At 39.9% G+C, this 18135-nt stretch overlaps 2 protein-coding genes across 2 annotated transcripts; one reads left to right on the top strand and one right to left on the bottom strand.

Annotated features, from left to right (window-relative positions):
- Window positions 1–2782: 2782 nt before the first annotated feature.
- Window positions 2783–5198, bottom strand: hoxd12a (homeobox D12a). Its single transcript, XM_026295767.1, has 2 exons — window positions 4599–5198; window positions 2783–4125 (listed from the first exon to the last, which is right to left on the bottom strand). The coding sequence occupies exons 1-2, from the start codon at window positions 5161–5163 to the stop codon at window positions 3887–3889; spliced, it is 804 nt and encodes a 267-aa protein (XP_026151552.1). The 5' UTR covers window positions 5164–5198; the 3' UTR covers window positions 2783–3886.
- Window positions 5199–14620: 9422 nt separating this feature from the next.
- Window positions 14621–16693, top strand: evx2 (even-skipped homeobox 2). Its single transcript, XM_026296018.1, has 3 exons — window positions 14621–15011; window positions 15339–15580; window positions 16079–16693. The coding sequence occupies exons 1-3, from the start codon at window positions 14621–14623 to the stop codon at window positions 16691–16693; spliced, it is 1248 nt and encodes a 415-aa protein (XP_026151803.1).
- Window positions 16694–18135: the final 1442 nt, after the last annotated feature.

Raw genomic sequence — 18135 nt, 5'->3', positions numbered from 1 at the left:
TTAGAGAGATAAATGCAAAACGATTTGAGTTATTTGAATTAATTGCCAGACAAAAAAGCCTATAGTGCTCTGTAGCAATGCTCACGCGCCATAGACAAAATAACGAAAGAATAAAAACACTGTGCTATAATAAATACTTGCAAAGCAACCAAATGAATTCACTGTGCCACATTTTAAGATCGATTTGTAGTGAAATGTAAAAACATTGGGGCTACTTGGCTGCTTTGTCTTTCTTTCCACCTTAATGTTCAGTGCAGATGAATGCGTTTGAAAGCGGCCAAATAAAACAGCCCACGGATTTTCTATTGCAAATGCAGAAAAATAAGCAATCAAATGCCACAAAAAACATAAGCTAAGTCAAATTCAAGCATGAATCATTGAGCATATTGAGCACTGCCAAGTGCAAAAACTACATTTGACCGTCTGGGTGATGTCCACCAACAAGCCTCTGCAGCCAAATCATTTTATTACACGAAGGCAGCCATGCCTGCAGTCCTTCGGCCTCCTCCTCGGTGTGCAGAGTGCAGCTGGTGGATGGATAATCACAAATCTTCAAGCCTCAGCCAATATTTTGTTTGTCTATGTGAGTATAATTTTTATGTTTTTTCTATTTACAACCAGGTTACGCAAAACAATGAAAATTATTTCAAATGAATCAAGGTTTGTAGCCTCCTCGCTGGAGTAGACACTACAAATTAACTGAAGAAAAAATTATTAGAAAAACTGTGCAGCAGTGGAAATGCAGCTGTAGCTCAGTATGTTGTGGTCAAAGAAGGAATGGATTCCTCACAGCTTTAAGCCTGAAGGTCACACAATGTGGAAATAGCTCAAAGACGACTGGGTTTATTGTTATTGGGGGGTAAAATCAGCTCTGTGGTCGGGTTCTCTGTCTTCAGCCCTTCAGTTCATTTCATCTTGAAAGCCCTCGGGCGGTTAACAAAAAAGTAGAACGAAAATAAGAGTAAAAACTGTATATTTCTGAACGAGCTAATCCTACACTGTTTAAACGCGTCTTTCTTGCCTGTCACTGCAGCCAAATGTTAAATAATGTGACAACTAAATGAGACTAAAGAAAACTTTAACCCCACAACACAAAATGACAGTGACCTGTTGCTCCTAACTTGTGTGATTGTTTCTTTTCCACTGTGACTTTCAGTCAACAATAACAATATTCATAATATCCTAAATTTGCATTTTTCACTAAAATGTTGTAGCCTGACTTATAGTTACATTTTAAAGTACAGGCCTACTGCAGCCTAGAGGTTTTGAGAGGTCAAAAATAGATATAGCTTGGATTTTAGTGTTGCTGGGCCTGTTTAGTGCGTAAAATTATAATTTGACCAAATCCATGAGTTACGGCTTCAGAATTGTTTATATTGGCGAAAAACATACTTTTAACAAAATTACTTTCTATAACCTCACAAAAAAGTAGCTTTGTGAAAATCTTAATAGCAATAAGAGCTACACACAGTCCACTAACTTGACCTTAACTTTGTTTTGGCGCCCCCACTATCTTAAGGACCATGAGCTATATGGCGCTGTCTGGCGCAGTTTGGCAGTAAAACAATAAAACAACAAACACTGAGGGGAAAACTTGCGCATCGGGCACAGAAAACAGTGTAGCTGTTCAGAATAGTATGAGCAATAAAAACTAATTGTAGGTGATACTTGGTGCGTGGAAGGGCTTTAAGTTGAGAAACCCCAGAGAAAAACAGCTGGAAAACACTCGTCCTGCTATACGCATACGTCCAGATTTTTGCGCAAAGGAAGAATAAAATAATATAAAAATGTAGTGAAACTTACTGCATAGAAAGCAACAGTTCTACAAAGTAAAATCCCAACGAGATCAGAAATCTGTAACGTCTCCACGTTTTTTGCAAATGTTTTTCATGGCCCTTTAGTGACAGCAGTGTTATAGGAACATAATACTTGATGACGTGGACGTGACGCAGCGAGAAGGACCCTTAGTAGACTCGGTCTCCTATGTGTTTCATGTGTATTTTCCTGATGGTTCTGAGTAATAGCAATGTATTTTAGGATAATAGTTGCAGCTGAAGTCTCTGCTTTTTCATCCATGGCTGACCACCTGTGACCTGGAAGGCCTAACTCACCAACTACAACGTGGAAACAGTTTCCAAAGTGTTTTTGGCAATTAGAAATAAAACGCTCATAGCCACCACAGGCACACACACACCACACACGCACACACACACAAAAAATTCACATAATACTGATGGAGGGACCTGTGTATTTGAAACGTTTTCAAAATCCATGTGGTGTAACTGAGTTACGCATTAGCTCCATTTTGCCACAGAAACCTCAGACTGGCGTGTGGAGGTTTTTGCTTGTGGGTGTGAGCTGCTGCTGGGTTGTGTATTTACTGTGAGGAGGACTCAAGCGTCTGTGCCAACAAGGCAAACAAATGTTTTCCTTCCACATAGTCAGCTGAAGAAAGTCAGAAATATTCAGCTCATCTCTGAGGAAAGGTAAACACACTCGCCTCCCGCCACTACATGCGCAAATAAGTAAATCCTAAATAAATTTGCCTTATTTCTCTTTCGAAATCCTTAGTAAACTGTGGTGGGAAGGGTGTAGATTATTGTATTTTTCCCCACAGACTTCAATCTAAATATATAGTATTTAGGTATAATGTATAACATCAGCTATTGAGAGTCTGACGACCATTCAGGTCGTGGATTAACCTATGAAGCCTAAAGGTCAAACTCGCTATTCAACATCCTGAAAGAAAATATGAAATGATGCAGAATAAGTTGGCTACAGGTAATTTAAAAATGTACTTTATTTATAAATGTATTAATATTAAGATAGCATCCACTTCACAAAACCTGTGGTCCGTGCGTAAAAAGATGGCTGCTCCAATTCACATTCAAATGTTTACGAATAGCATGCTTTCTGGAATGGTTTTTCACACAAGTCCAATCCTTTGTTAAAAATGCACTAATCGACTATATATTTTGCTATAAAGGACACATTTTCAAAAGCAAGAATTCTTCCAATGCAATTATCGTATTTGTGACTGCACAATGACGTTTGTTTGGAGCAACACACAACAAGGTCTGACAATTATGGGAAAAATAAATAAATTTTAAAAAAAATTACATGTTTCCTTCAATGCAGTTGCAACGCTGCTTTAACCAGCAGCATCAGGCTTTTTCACATCCACAAACCCGCTTGTTCTACAGGTATTTGAAGTAAACTGCACTAATATGGCACAAAGCTTTTCAGAACGACTTTGAATGTGGATGCGGCCATTTGGGGGGGGGGGGGAAATGAATAAAAAAATCTAACGATTATTTAAAAGCAGACTTACAATAAATTGAGGGGAAATCAGGCATTTAATTGAATAACAGCAGTTAGAAAAGAGCATGCATTTCTAATATATTTTGCAATTTTATCTTTTGTTTTTATTCCTCCGTAAACATGAACTTGACGGTTCGCTTCCACATGAGTCCTATAGCCTATTGTAGCTATACATGCACGGGCCATCTTACAAAATACACACAAATATAAAGAACCACATTCCTGTTTAATTCGTGGTGGAAGATAATTAGACAGAGGTGTGTTTTTATCCATCGGAACACGGGGCCTATTGCGCATTTGGAGAAGAGGAGCAACGTGGTAAAATCTGTTGCATCTTAATCTGCAGTGTATTTTTTTTTTATATTATTTCTGTTGATTTAAGTGAACAGGTGTCTTCATAAAACTGCAGGATATTGTAAGACAGGAATATAAACCTTTTTTTTTTACACTAATTTATAAATACAAGTCAATGCCACAAACCCAAGGGGTCGTGATGTGCTGCAACATTCATAGTACAACACAGTTTATTCTGTGCGCTGCTGGTCATGATCAAGTCCAAAGGTCATCAGTAAGCGGGGAAAGCCTGTTCGCGCATCATCAGTCGTTTTTTCTTCATCCTCCGGTTCTGAAACCATATTTTCACTTGTTGGTCGCTCAGGTCCAGTCTGTCTGACAGCTCTTTTCGTTTCTGTCTGTTGATGAATTCATTCACCATAAATTCATTCTCAAGTTCAGCCAGCTGTGGCTTCGAGTAAGGCTTTCTCTTCTTTCGGGTTTTCACCTGGGACGAGCACCACAGGGCACCTGGAAGGAGCAGAGGTACAAACAGGTTTTATACTTTAGGTTAACACCTACTGCAGCACCAGTAATATATAGTGAAATAACTGCTCCCACTTGCACTCCTCACAGTGTTCCCCATACCTTATAAAAATATGGTTTAATAATACGGTGACTATAAGAAGGCAGGCCAACTGCACAAACAGGAGAATGAGGCTACAGTCTATTGCCCCGAAGGATACAGAAATATTCAAATAAATAATGCTATAGGAGATGGAAACTGACCACTAAGTAGTCAGACAATCATATGAACTCGTTAAAGGCATCACACACAGTATATAAGGTCTTAGTATAATCTGTATTTACCAATATCTGACAGTGGTAGTCGGTGAGTGCTATAATGACGTGAGATCGTATCTATTCAGATGTGCTATGTGGCGTTTTTCAACGAAATTATGTTGGATATAGTTAAAACAATGAAATAACTTAAGTTACTTCACCTTCAGAAAAAGCAGTCCTGGAGCAAGTGTTATTGGACGGCGGCTGGAGGGGATTGTGTTCCTGCTTGGTGCCGTTCACATTTAGCCGACCAGCCGCATCTGCGTCAATCTGGGCCGCAGAACCATGAGACCGGCTGTCCAGGTCTGAGAAGCCCCGATCACTGGCATTTCCGTGCTCCCCGGTGTAAACTGCATCTTGTCTGGCAGGCTCCTCTGTCTTGTGGTTTGCGTCCTGGAAGCATCGAACCGGCTCCTCCAAAGGCGCCTTGACGTGGCCGGTGGGGGAGTTGGTATTTATAGACACCGAATTGGACAGAAACGGTGGACAGTAGCCTCCAAAGGCGCGGCTCTGTGGTGGCGGTGCGGCTGATCCAGGCGTGCACGAACTTGAGGAAGTCCACGGAAGCGTGCACACTTCTCTCCTATTGTAAGGGATCTGATGCAGCCCGGGTATGTGGGCTCCATTACCCCGCAGGTTGGAGAAATACAGCGAGTCAGGGGGAGCAAAATTCAATAGAGAACCAACATAACCGGGATTTAAAGGATTCCGCTCACACATTTCCATGGAGCTTTCCTGAAACGCTTCTTGCACGCCTTTTAGCAACTCCTGAAGAATAAAGGGTAGGTAATTGTTGATTTGTTAATACGGCGTCACGTGATATGCAAAATATGTTGTTCCGCCCCACCCTTGTTCCCAATACTGCATAGCAAAATGCTCCATGAGGATATATTTTGGTATGGGGTGGGGGTGAGGTTAAATTCTAAGGAGCTGTTTAGTCCTTTTTATATATCAAAAATCTGAACATTTGAAGAATATCTGGATCATGTCAATACCAGGGTCACGAGCTCTTAATTGAACGCACACGAAGACGGATTGTGTTTTGGGACATAAAGAACAAACATGTCTGACCTGTATGAATGCACCACAGGACATAATGAAGGCAACCGCAACCACACACATACACACACACACACACAATTATAATAATTATATAGGATGTGTACTTTTGTAATATAATATTCAACTTGTTTTCATGCAGAGACAGAAAAAGACGATCACAACACTTTTTTCCTAAAAGACGCAGGCTGTAGGCAGAGATGGAGATCCGGATGATAATAGTCATGACAGTCAAACATCCCCTTTCCCCACAAGCTAAACTGAGCAGTTTAACATTGCTAACCTCAAACAGATAGCACTCATTGGAGGCCCTTTGGATTGTGTCATATTACATTAGCTGAAGCACATCATAGCCCCGGAGGTGTTGCTGTCTTGTGCGCTCTCACTCTTTTCTTTTATTCCTGTCTGTCACGAAGCTCTTGGAATGAAAACAGCATCTAATGAAGTAATTTCTGCATCTCAAACTCACACTGACTTTAACCCTGACTCAAAGCCTTGCCTTGTGTCTCCTCTGAATAAATTGAAAACTATAGGCAGTCCTGGATAATTCTGCTATCACTGTTTTACGCCCTGCGATTACCACCTGCAGGCTCCTAATTTTGTTATATTATGGTCATATCTAAAATAAACCTAAGCTGCTCGTGTTGTTTTATGTTGGTAGTATCTATAAAAATAGAACTTTTATTATTTTCAGGAGTGAAAAAAAAGGACCAATACAAACTTGATCTCTGCGAAAATGCTGCTAACATGGCGCGCCTCTTATTCCGCGATTTCATTTTCTAGTCAAATGTTAAATAAAACCCATGAATAAGAAAACAAAAACCTCCCCCTTGCTAAATAATTTTACTTTTATACAGTTAAATATTCATGTCACATATTAAAACTACTTCTACAAATTTAGTAATCCAAGTCCAAGTGCATTTCACCAACACTGAGCAAGCAGGGAAACATAAGGTACACACACCTCTCCTGCATGCATGCATATATATGTATGTATCTAGTAAACTGGTTAAGTCTGGTTAAGTTTTCTAATGAATCATAACATTCCGATAATCTTAGGATACATTTATTCAAAGCCTGCATCTTATAGCCTATTCACAGCAAACTCAGAGGTTGTTGTTGGCATACGGGATATTTACGTGAAAACTCGAGTGTTTATTTTTTCTGCAATTTAATATCCCCCTGAAATTAACCACACACTAGGAGAAAGTAAGACGTGATATCTGTGTGTGTGTGTGTGTGTGTGTGTGTGTGTGTCTGTGTTTGGGAAACTGAAGACCTGGGCTAGTTGTGATTTTTCGGCAGAGGCTTCAGTGGGAACAGCGTTTTCAGGGTCTGACTGTTTTTAATCAAAAGGTTTCACTAAAACCTGCACAGACATTGACGCAATTCTGTAACTAAAACAAGTTTTAATGGACAGGATTTCTTATGACGTGATAGAAGTCATGAGGACGTTTGACATAAAACCCACCACCCTAAAAAAAATTGCAGTGAGATTTAAATGTGACACGTTTTGGTGTTTAAACCAGACACGTTTTTGAAAATCACTGTAAAAACAGCAAACAGAGTTGTTATAGTTGTAGTCCAATAGGGGGCAGTACAAGTTCATATATGGTCTCCCTGCTGCCATGCTGTTCTTGCTCTTTTCATTGTTTGTCAGTAGTTAAATTCTGAAATTAAACATCATCAATTTCAATCATCAGTGGAGCGATGGAGATTTATCTGCTTATTAAAATAAAAAAAATAAAAAAGTGTTACAGCAGCATGAGGGCCCATGATAATGTAAAGCAGTTGCAGCCTCAGCGTCGAAGGTAAGTCAAAACATTACAGGAATATATTTTTGTTGGAAATCACAAGTGGTTTTAGTGCAAATTACTGTTCCGAGTGTTTTTAAGCTTCAGGAAACCAACAAAGTAGCTGGCAAAAACACGTGTAAGAGAGAAGGAGCATTTCAATCTCTTTACCAGAATACAGAGAAAATCCAATGCTTGGAGCTTATGTTAGCAAAAACGGACAATATTAAATATTATATATTATCTAGTAAATGTTCTAACAGTTTTTAAGAAGCTTTAATCATTTGGGTCTGCCAGTGTGTTTAGTAAGCAGCGTTTTACATATTAGGCCATATAAACGTTTGTGTAATGAGCAGTGATTGAAGTAGTGACATTCTTTACTTTAGTAAAAAAATTAGAAATACCACAGTGTAATACTGCTCTGTTACAAGTACAAATTCATTAAATATTTTCCTTAAGTGAAAGTACTAGTAGTATTGGCAGCCAAATACAGCCTATTTGAAGTACCAAAAGTCAAAGTACTCAATAGCACAACTCACATTAATGTGTTTTATATTACTGGATCATGTTTATTGACGTATTATTGTCTTCATGCATTTAGTGCTGCAGTTGGTGAAGGTGGAGCTGATGTTAAAAACCATATATTCTAGGATTTTACTTCACATACTGCTGCTATGCTTTTCTACTGAGGATCAACAGAGTTTCTTTTGTTTCTGAATCCAAAAAGTAACTAGTGAGGTTAGAAAATAAATATTGTGCAGTTAAAGTATGAAAAATGGAAACACCAGATCCCTCAAAACTGTACTTAAATACCTGCGCTAATGTACTAAATAGTTACTTTAGGCCACTGGCAATGAGTTTTTATAGTACGAAGATATAAAACATTTAAAATGAAAGATTAGCGGCATGAATTAACTTGAAATGAGTATTATCGCATCAAAAATAAAAAATAGTGGACAAAACTGAAAAGGAAGTAAACATTTGTATTTAATGAAATGTTCTGATATGCTGCCAAATTCTTAGCACAGTGCAGGTCATTTTAATTTGTCTCTGCTACAAAATGTCTCAATCAGAAACTGCGCAGGGCTCCGTGGGCCAAACGCGAGTCGTTTATTTTTCTTTTGTCTTAAAAAAAAAAAAAAAAAAAAAAAAAGTTTATTTTTGGGACATGCAAAGCTGAAAGTTACGCAACTAATGGTCTGCAGCCTTATGTCCCAAAGCAGACAGGCTCCCACAATTAAAAAAATAAAAAAAATTAAAAAAAAAATCAGAAAGCGTTTCAGGGTTGAGCTTTACTGTCATTTACTGCTCAGCGGCCTTCATGTTTAGGGCGCCAGGAGCCAAATTGAGGAGCTCCAGTCTGGCTGTTTTCCAGACCCTTTGAAGGAAGCTATCCGCCGTCTATTGTCCTTGGTAATAAACTTGCTGCTTCCCTCGTTCAAGTTCTCTGGGCTGAGAAACGCTGCCCTGAATCTTCCCGAGCGACGAAATCCCAACAGTGTTTTGAGTCAGAGGAAGTCCAAGTGTGGACGCAAGAGACTTCTATCCTCTTAGTTACTGTGAAGTATGGACAGGTTGCATCAAGAAACATACTTATTTGGCAACTAGGAGACCTACCAAATTATTTTCTGCGGACTAATCGTGTCCATTTGGCGCTATAGGAAACTCATTTCAAATTCCTGCAGGATTTGAAGCAGATCTACTTAACAAGGTAACAGTCCTTTATGGGGTTTAGAGGCTAAGTTCACTAATTCGTGTAGTTTTATTCAATTTCAGTGGCGAATCGCTCTACTTTTTTGATTCACTCACACTTCTTTGGCTGAATAAACGTGACTATTTAACGATGGCACCGAAACACTGTCAATTAGAATAATAAAACAGTTGTGTAGACAGAAATAAGATTTTACCTGAGAGAATTAATAATGTGATCTTTCAAATTAAAGCTCGGCTGAACCTGGAATGTGAAGCTTCAGTTTGGAGAAAAAAAAGATGGTCTACTCATCTTTAGCGCAGATTATATAATAATCACTAACTTTTAAAAAATGGCTTAAATGTGTCGTTTTTTAGGAAACATGCCTTACCCTGTTTCCACGAACCCGCATTATTTAGTTAATCATGTTTAATACAGTGGAATTTTCATACACATACACTGAAAACATGATCACCTCGTTTACGTTAATACGGCCCAATACCTGTAGGAGCAATTTTTGTGTGTAAGATCTAACAGATGCGCAGTTGAGCAAAAGTGGAATTAGTAATTAGCTCAGCTCAATTAGATCACAGGTCACTAGAAAGATCAAAAAATATTTCTCCTGTCAAATTCAAAATCATCTGCTGTATGACACCAAACTATAAAACAACTAAGTCATTTCGAAATACTTACACTGGCCTATTACTGGCCTTATATATTATTTAATAGGCTAAGGCGTATGATACAGAGCAGGGTTTCCTTATTACTTTGTGTCAAAACAATTGGTTTTACAGGGAATCTGCAGTTACTTTTGTGATGACACATCAGGAAAAAGTAACTGTTGAGATTAAGAACACATTTCAGCTGCATAAACCATCGGTGAATTTTTTTTACGCTTTAGTGACTAGAAAAACTTTATTTTGGCACATACTGTTATAAATGTAATGATTTGGTCATACCATCTTTAAAAACAGTGAATCCGTTAATGTCCCTTCAACTTCTAACCTCAAAATTTTACCACTGGTTAAATTGGACATGAAGTGTATTCACCAAATGTTCTCTTATAGCACTTACACTTTAACCGCTCAGCTGTGATTCCAACAAAAATCACTGAAAAAGCCCGGAGTCAAACCGGGCATTTGAGATCAGTCGCAATAATCTGATGCAGCTCGGCTCTGGTTGGTGTTCAAACATGATAAATCAGAGCAATAACTCTGGGCCCTGCCCTGTTCGGTTGTTTGCATTTACACGAAGTGGCCACTAGATGGCCCTGTCGGTTAAGGAAAGAAGGCCTTGTGCATTAACTTTATGCCTATAGATAAGAACGATAGCGTAAATCTTATTTTACTGAACTGCATATATTCATAATGGGATACTTTACCTTAGAGATTAATCATTTATGATTTTACTGTGAATTGGTCTATGTAATTGAAATACACACAAGATACACACATTCACAGGTTTGTCACGTTCTCACACACACACACACACACACACACACACACACACACACACACACACACACACACACACACACACACACACACACACACACACACACACACACACACAACTGAATGATAAAATGGCACCTGCAAGATGTGCATGGACTACAAAGAAGCATATAGTGATTCTTAGTTACAAGGATATAAGAGCTTTGAGCAGTAATAAAGACCAAATAGCTGAACCCTCTAGTTTCGCTCCAGATAATATGCAGTTTTTTCACTCTGGCTACAGATGATGTGTCCATGTTGTACACACTATATAGGTTTATGTCTCACTGATGTAGAGGTTAATTGTAAAGGACCACACACATCTCATTTTTCAGGAATAACTTAACTCTATTGGAGTTTTGAGGAGGGTGGTGTTATCTTTACTGCTGTGATCAATAAATCAAGGAATCAAGAGATAACATGCACTTTAATGTGCATGAGAACAAAGCAGCAGCACAACTGGACAACAAACTACATAGTTGCTGTGCAGACAAGTACCAATGCTTGAAATTGAATATCATACAAATAAAAGACCGCAATTAATTGTTTCCATTGGTTTCTTCCAAACAAAGAGTTAAGAAGGTCATTTGTTTGTAGAGGTTTTTTTTTCCTCCCAGAGTCCACCTGTCATGGGACCAGCTAAAGCCACTGAAGTGCCAGAAGTGGCAGTTCTTCCAATGGCCACTAGAGGAATTTAGAGTCCAACAAAAGAGGAGTGACTGGGGAAACTTATCAAATACAATCTCATCTTCTAATGTGTTTGTTACTGGTGAATTTGAAATATGTTCCCACAACGGCAACATTAAAATTTAAAGAGATGTGTTTTGTACCATATTTGCTTGACTGAGACGTCTAAACCAATCCAGGTCAGCCATGGTAGCTGTTGCTCCTTTGTCCCACCTCAGTTCCATCTAGGCTCCCTCCTCTGCACAGAATCTGATTTTCTGCTTGGAGTAATTCAGTGAACCACTTTAGCCTGGTATTTTGAAGCCGATTCAGAAACTGGTGGATCATGTCTCACACACACAAATGCATGCTTAATGTTTTTCCTCGAATGAAATAAACCTAATATAGGTCATTTATTTCTAGTTTTCCATCCTGGCTTCATTAACACACCTCATTTGTAGTCTGACTAGTTTTCTCATAATGCTAAATTACCATGGCCTTACCGTCTGTGACAGATAATCAAGTCCCTCACTGTTCATTTTTATTCTGATTCAGTTTGACTGTTTGATATTCAGTAAATCTTTCTGAGCATTTGACAACTTCCATTACAATTTATTTTAGATTTCCCAGGTGTTAAAAAGATCAAACAGATAATCAAATTCAATTTCGTACAAAAAAAAGAAACATCACAAACACCCACAAACCTTTGGCTAATGTTCCTTCCTTTTCATTCTCCAGCCCAAATCTGTGGCCTGAGTGAAGACAGAAGTCATTTAAAAATATCCTCCAAAACTATGATGTGACTATTCAGTATTACTGTTCGCTTGAGGCTGATTCTGTATGAATTTTCAAGTTTCAGGTTTGGATTTCCAGACTTCAGATGGTCCTAACACATGTTTGGATAAAGGTCCATTCAGAGTGGGACAGTGTTTTTCAGCCGTTGCAGCTGCACACTGAAGCTCAGGAGCATAAGTAACACATACATCTGTGCAATGAACTGGTCTCTAAAAAGCAGCTTGGGAGCCACTTCAAGTCTTCCACACCAAAGGCTTCTTGTGCAAGTCTAAATGTCACAGAGGAGAGAGAAAGACCAAATTTGCATGTGATGGCTGGGCCTTCAGTATCAGCCCAAAGGTATATTCTTTGTATGGCACCAGATCACTTTCAAAGCAGGTATTTTCAACTGTCAGTCAAGCACAGCTAGAACTAACATTCAAGTGACTGTGTTAAGATCAACTAAAGTTGACAAGTGACTATGTAAGAAAGCCTATAACCTTAGAAACCTAATAAACAGAAAGACAAGAATGCTTGTATTGTACGCTTAGTGGACAAGCACATGAAGATATCACAAGTCCATATAATTCATGAGTAGTGGCTGAATAAAACTATCCCTTAAGATGCAACTGTATTCATCAGTTGCATAATTACCACATGTATGCAAATGACCTAATTATATTAAATGTAAATTCCCAGAGCTGGTAGAGAAAAGAGCGAATACCACAGTCTTACTCCAGAACAACGTTTTGTTTTTTTCTATAACGAAAACATTGTTTGCTAACAAAGTGATGGCTGCATTTAATTTCATTTCATTTAGAGAAAATTACATTAATTGGGCTTATCAGGCAAAACATGATTCTATTGAGTTGGATCAAAACATTAGCTTACATAAACATTTTTTAACAAATGACTAAGGAGGGCTGAAATATATTAGTCTACATTTAGCTCGTATTAAAATGAAAGCTTTAAAAGGTCCTGTTCTGAAGCCTTTCTAGGCCATGTCAGTATGTGCCATCACACAGGAGCAGGGCAGAGGGTTAATTTTTAAAACAGCACACAGTATAAAAAACAGATATGTGTGGAAACGAGGCTTTGTGACTCTACGGCAGCTTCCAGCTCTTCTAAAGCGTTTATTTTTCCAGATGCTTATTAAAATTTCTATTTCTTTCACCCACTTCTTCCTCCAAGAAATGTCGCTCAAAGCAGACAATTCAGAACATCATGGCAAACTGCAGCGCACACTTTCCATTCAACACCTCATACCAGTGACAGCAGTTATTACAAAAACCTGCAGGAGGCGCCAGAGGACGCACAGAGGATTATCCGATGGCGCCTGAACGGTCATCTCATATCGAGAAATCAGGAGTCCATGCATGGGTGTTATGTCTTTATGCATCGAGTCTCTGTTAGAGGTAATGTAATGCATACGTGGAGCATTTATTTTGTAGAAATAAATTATCATGCAGCTGTGTTTGACGCAGTGAAACTGAAAGAAGACACGGATCTTTTTTAAAAAAGAAGGGATTCTGTTAAAAGCTTAAAATATTCAAGTCTGAGCTGTTAATTCTGCGTAGTTCGTTAAAATCCAACCCTAAAGCCAAACGAGATGAACAAAATGTAAAGAAATAAGTGGAGTAAAATTACATTAAAAGCTCCATCAGCTAGAATTGATTATTAAATTTAAAGATGAGTGATTTTCTAGTTATTTTTAAAAGAAGACTACTTCAAAATATACAAAAAGGCTGCTTATGTGCATTAGTAGGTTAATTCTGTGCTGCTGTGGGGAAAATGTGCAGTCCAACAGTTTGCGCATGATCACCACATCAAAATGTGTCTTTGACGAATAAAAACCTGAAGGGAACAAAACCCAGAGAAAAAATAAAATCAAATAAACTGCACTGAATAAATCAATGTGTTTTCAAATAAAAAATACGTTTCATCTTTTATTACAGACTTATACGTTAATCTCTGCGCATTTCACACAGCCAAGCGATTAAACCGCATAAATGGGTTAAAAAAAAGAGAAAAAGAAAAGAAAAAGAAATAAGAGGAATAAATAAAACAAGGACGATTAGAGAGGGGGAGGGCGAAAAGAGAGAAGGCAAACAATAGAGAATCAAAGCATAATAATATTCCTAAATGAAGAGGGAAATGTTGCTCCGCTCATTTTATTAATCAGACTGTCAATTTCACCCAAGAGGCCAAACCCAAGAGCAATCTAAAACAGACTCAGAGATCAACCCAGGGACAAGCACCTCGCTCCTCACTCCTCTCTTCCTCTCCACTTGGATATTATTCGTCTGACCGAAGGCCGCCTCCATCATCAAGTGACAGCCCTCTCCTATTTATTTGCTTATAAACCTGTTACAATAAATGATCATTGGAGCAACGTCAGCCGAGCATTTTAACAACGAACAGCCACCACTTTTGATGAATGACATTTTGCTGCTGTGGCGGAGGATGCGCGGCTCACTTTGAGCAGGCGCTCGTCGATTGCATTCAGATTCTTTCATTTTTGCGTCTTGCTTATAAAAAGCTTTAGACAGTTATTTAGAGACAGTTGCTGAGTTGAATGCGGATTTAGCTCCGACACAAGTCATTGGTGCTCCAGCCCCTTGGACAAGTGTTTTGTGTGTGTGTGAGAGAGAGTGTGAGTGAGTGTGTGTTTTCTTTTTTTTTTTTTTTTCCTCGTCTTCCACCGCTTAATGATGGAGAGGATAAGAAAAGAGATGATATTGATGGAGAGAGGTCTGCACAGTCCCGTCGCAGGGAAGAGGCTCGCAGACACGCCTGGAAATTCAGTGCTGGAGGCCCTGGAAAACTCCCAGCACAGCGGACGGCTAAGCCCGAGAATAACTTCGGCTTCTCTCCATGGAAATCTTGGGGACATCCCGACGAAAGGCAAATTTGAAATTGACAGTCTTTTCGGTGCGCACCACAACAGCGAGAACAACTCTTCGGCGGAAATTTCCTCGTCAGAAAGCAGAAAGAAAATGAGCCTTTACTCCGAAGTTTCGCAAGAATCAGATATTAACAGTGATGTGGAGGTGGGATGCCCTGCGCATCGCTCCCCGAGCCAACACAAGGAAAACAAAGGTAAGATTTAATTTCACCCCGTATTACCCATCTTTTTATTTGTGTGCTTAGATTTTAATGTTAATACCGACAAGATGATATTATCTGCATTATTACAGGCTAGTCTCTGTCCACCCAAAGAAGAAATAAACACACACATTATTAATATTACTATTATCAAATGTGAATATATATAGTAATACAATATTTGACTAGATGAATGTGCCTGACATATTATATTAAAGTAATATACAGTTGCAATAGTCCTTATCAATAGGCAGGTCCCCACACTAGTATATTCCTGCAGTATTATCAATAGCCTATCAATAACCGGGTTTTCCTTTCCAGGTTTTTCAGACAGTAATTCTGGCTCTTCAAACACAAGCTCCAACTCGCTCCCGAGTATGAACGGTAACTCAACCGGAGGATCAAACAATTCAAACACCGACCAAGTGAGAAGGTACCGGACTGCTTTCACCAGAGAACAGATCGGGAGACTAGAAAAAGAGTTTTACAGGGAAAATTACGTTTCCAGACCAAGAAGATGCGAACTAGCCGCAGCGCTAAATCTGCCCGAAACTACAATAAAGGTAGGCTACGGATTAATCTTCATTATTCCGTGTGTTTGTGCAGAGACAGCAGTGATGTTGAGATTAAAATAATATCAATTATAATCATCTGTAGCTGAAGATCCAGGCTATATCATTTTCATGCCCGTTGATGAATTACTGTCCTGTATTTTTATTTTAACTTTTAACGCTTTTATTTTATATGTTTATTTATTTGGTCACCTCTCTGGACGTTAACCAACTCCACCGTTGTGTGCAATTAATGCACAGCGTGTTATTTGTTTCTTAGGTTAGTTAAACTAGTTGACGGACATCAGCCTATTTAAACTGCAGCACCATGCGACAAGTGATTATTTTCAGGTTCAATAGCGGGAACGTTTAGCAGAGATATGTGATCACAGTGCAGGGATCAGTGTGCGCCCTGAGCAGACGCTGAACCACACTCTTCAGAGGCTAAATTTAGATCCTGGGAACAACATGGCAGCTTCAATATGGGCCTTGTTTTGACTCTGTGTGCAGGTGTGGTTCCAGAACAGGCGGATGAAGGATAAAAGGCAGCGTTTGGCGATGTCCTGGCCCCATCCAGCAGACCCCAGCTTCTACACTTACATGATGACGCATGCGGCAGCTACAGGAAGTCTACCTTACCCTTTCCACTCGCACATGCCTCTACATTACTACCCGCACGTCGGTGTCACGGCAGCAGCAGCCGCCGCCGCAGCCACCGGCGCCGCCTCGTCACCTTTCGCCACTTCCATCCGCCCCCTCGATACCTTCCGAGCCCTCTCCCACCCCTACTCGCGGCCAGAGCTGCTGTGCAGCTTCAGGCACCCGGGACTCTACCAGTCACCCGCAGGCCTGAACAGTTCGGCGGCGGCATCGGCTGCGGCTGCGGCCGCGGCGGCAGCGGCGGCGGTCAGCGCCCCGTCAGCCACCGGGCCCTGTTCGTGTCTCAGCTGCCACAGCAGCCAGGCGGCCAGCGCGCTGGGCTCCAGGAGCTCCAGCGCTGACTTTACCTGCACAGCTTCGGGGCAAAGATCCGAGAGTGGATTTCTGCCGTATTCTGCTGCTGTTCTCAGCAAGACCTCAGTCCCGTCGCCAGACCAACGAGAAGAAACTTCACTTAACAGATAACTCATCACGCAGCCTACACACCACCGTTTACTATTTTGCTCTTACGGGATAAACCTACTTTTAATTTCACACCTGGGTAGAGCATTCGGGTTTTTAGGCAGCACTGTAAACACACACACACACACAATTTCTAAAAGTCGAATTCCACTCAACAAAACAGTTTATAAAAATAAATGAATATCTAAGCACTGACAATTTTCCAACTCACAAAAAAAACCTTTTCTAAAGGATTATGCCCTTGTTGTGCCAGCAGACCAATTTTTTATGGGCCGTGCTGGATTAATTTACATATTTGGAAAAAATACCAGACCATGCAGTGTGCCCATTCCATCCCCATGCCTCAATCACTGTGCCATTTCAGAGGAATCTATTTGTTTCTATAAATCCCTAAATTAAACCATGAAATGAAACTGATACATTCCATATTTCTGTGGCTTAAATGTCCAGTATCCAGCGTGACACGTCATCCAGCTTGGCTATCTCGGCTCCTTTGGTTTGAAGACACAAACGTGAGCTAATTCTGCTGTCTAAATTTATATAGTAGAGAGTCCTGCTTTTGTGCCCAGCAGCGTATCTTTCTTCACTAGGGCCTAATAGACTGAGATTTTGGCAGCAATAGCTTCTCCAACAGCCAGAATCTGCTCTGCAGGGACACCCCTAATCAGCTGGAAGGTGCATATAATTTTGTACCGCGTCTTTCGTGTCAATTTTTATGTTAATAATGAGAGGATCATGACAAAAATTGCCAATCATGTACCTAGATGGAGCTCCTTTGAATACACGACTGTAAGAAAGTTCCTCGTTTTGAGACCCGCTGTCAAGTGCTAACAACCCGCGGAGGGAAGTCATTAGACATACAAAAGAGCCGGAACAAAGCGACAGTCCTGGTACACAGAATGCAACTGTAGAAAGAGGATATTTGACACATGGAGGTGTTTGAAAGTATTCCGTGCAAAGTGGCCTGTGAAGAGCCCCTCAGAATTGGTTTGCTGATAATGGGAAACACCTCGACGCACATGCACTCCCCTGCTTTTATTTACATTTGCTGAACCTCATATCAAATCCTGTATTTCCATGGGTGTGTAATCCCTGTAGGACGTCTTCGCTCAGCGCACACACGCACACACACACACACACACACACACACACACACACACACACACAGACGGGACTGAGCAAGGCGAAAGTTCAGACAAAATAGCCTGGCTTCACAATCTGTCTGCGCCTGTAAAAATGGCTATGTGCTATTTTATTCGTTCCTGTTGGGACATCACCGATATGTTAATTATAAAACATGTGAACTGTAAATCGTGAAATATTTTGCAAATATCATCGATAGTCCTACTGATAGTTGAAAACTGAATCACTGATCGCCCTGGTGAGGGGGGAAAAGCTTCAGGAAATGTGGGTGTAGGCTATTTTTAAACACTTTTAAGTTATTT

This window comes from Mastacembelus armatus, chromosome 21, assembly GCF_900324485.2.
Source record: "Mastacembelus armatus chromosome 21, fMasArm1.2, whole genome shotgun sequence".
Classification (NCBI taxonomy): domain Eukaryota; kingdom Metazoa; phylum Chordata; class Actinopteri; order Synbranchiformes; family Mastacembelidae; genus Mastacembelus; species Mastacembelus armatus.
This window is presented reverse-complemented; position numbering and strand designations above follow the sequence as displayed.

Bases quoted from the DNA above. Each gene is read 5' to 3' on its own strand.
- evx2 (XM_026296018.1), top strand. From the start codon at position 14,621: ATGATGGAGAGGATAAGAAAAGAGATGATATTGATGGAGAGAGGTCTG. The intron at 15,012-15,338 runs GTAAGATTTAAT...TTTCCTTTCCAG, and splicing joins CCAACACAAGGAAAACAAAG to GTTTTTCAGACAGTAATTCT. The intron at 15,581-16,078 runs GTAGGCTACGGA...CTCTGTGTGCAG, and splicing joins TGCCCGAAACTACAATAAAG to GTGTGGTTCCAGAACAGGCG.
- hoxd12a (XM_026295767.1), bottom strand. From the start codon at position 5,163: ATGGAAATGTGTGAGCGGAATCCTTTAAATCCCGGTTATGTTGGTTCT. The intron at 4,126-4,598 runs GTGAAGTAACTT...TGCTCCTTCCAG, and splicing joins CAGGACTGCTTTTTCTGAAG to GTGCCCTGTGGTGCTCGTCC.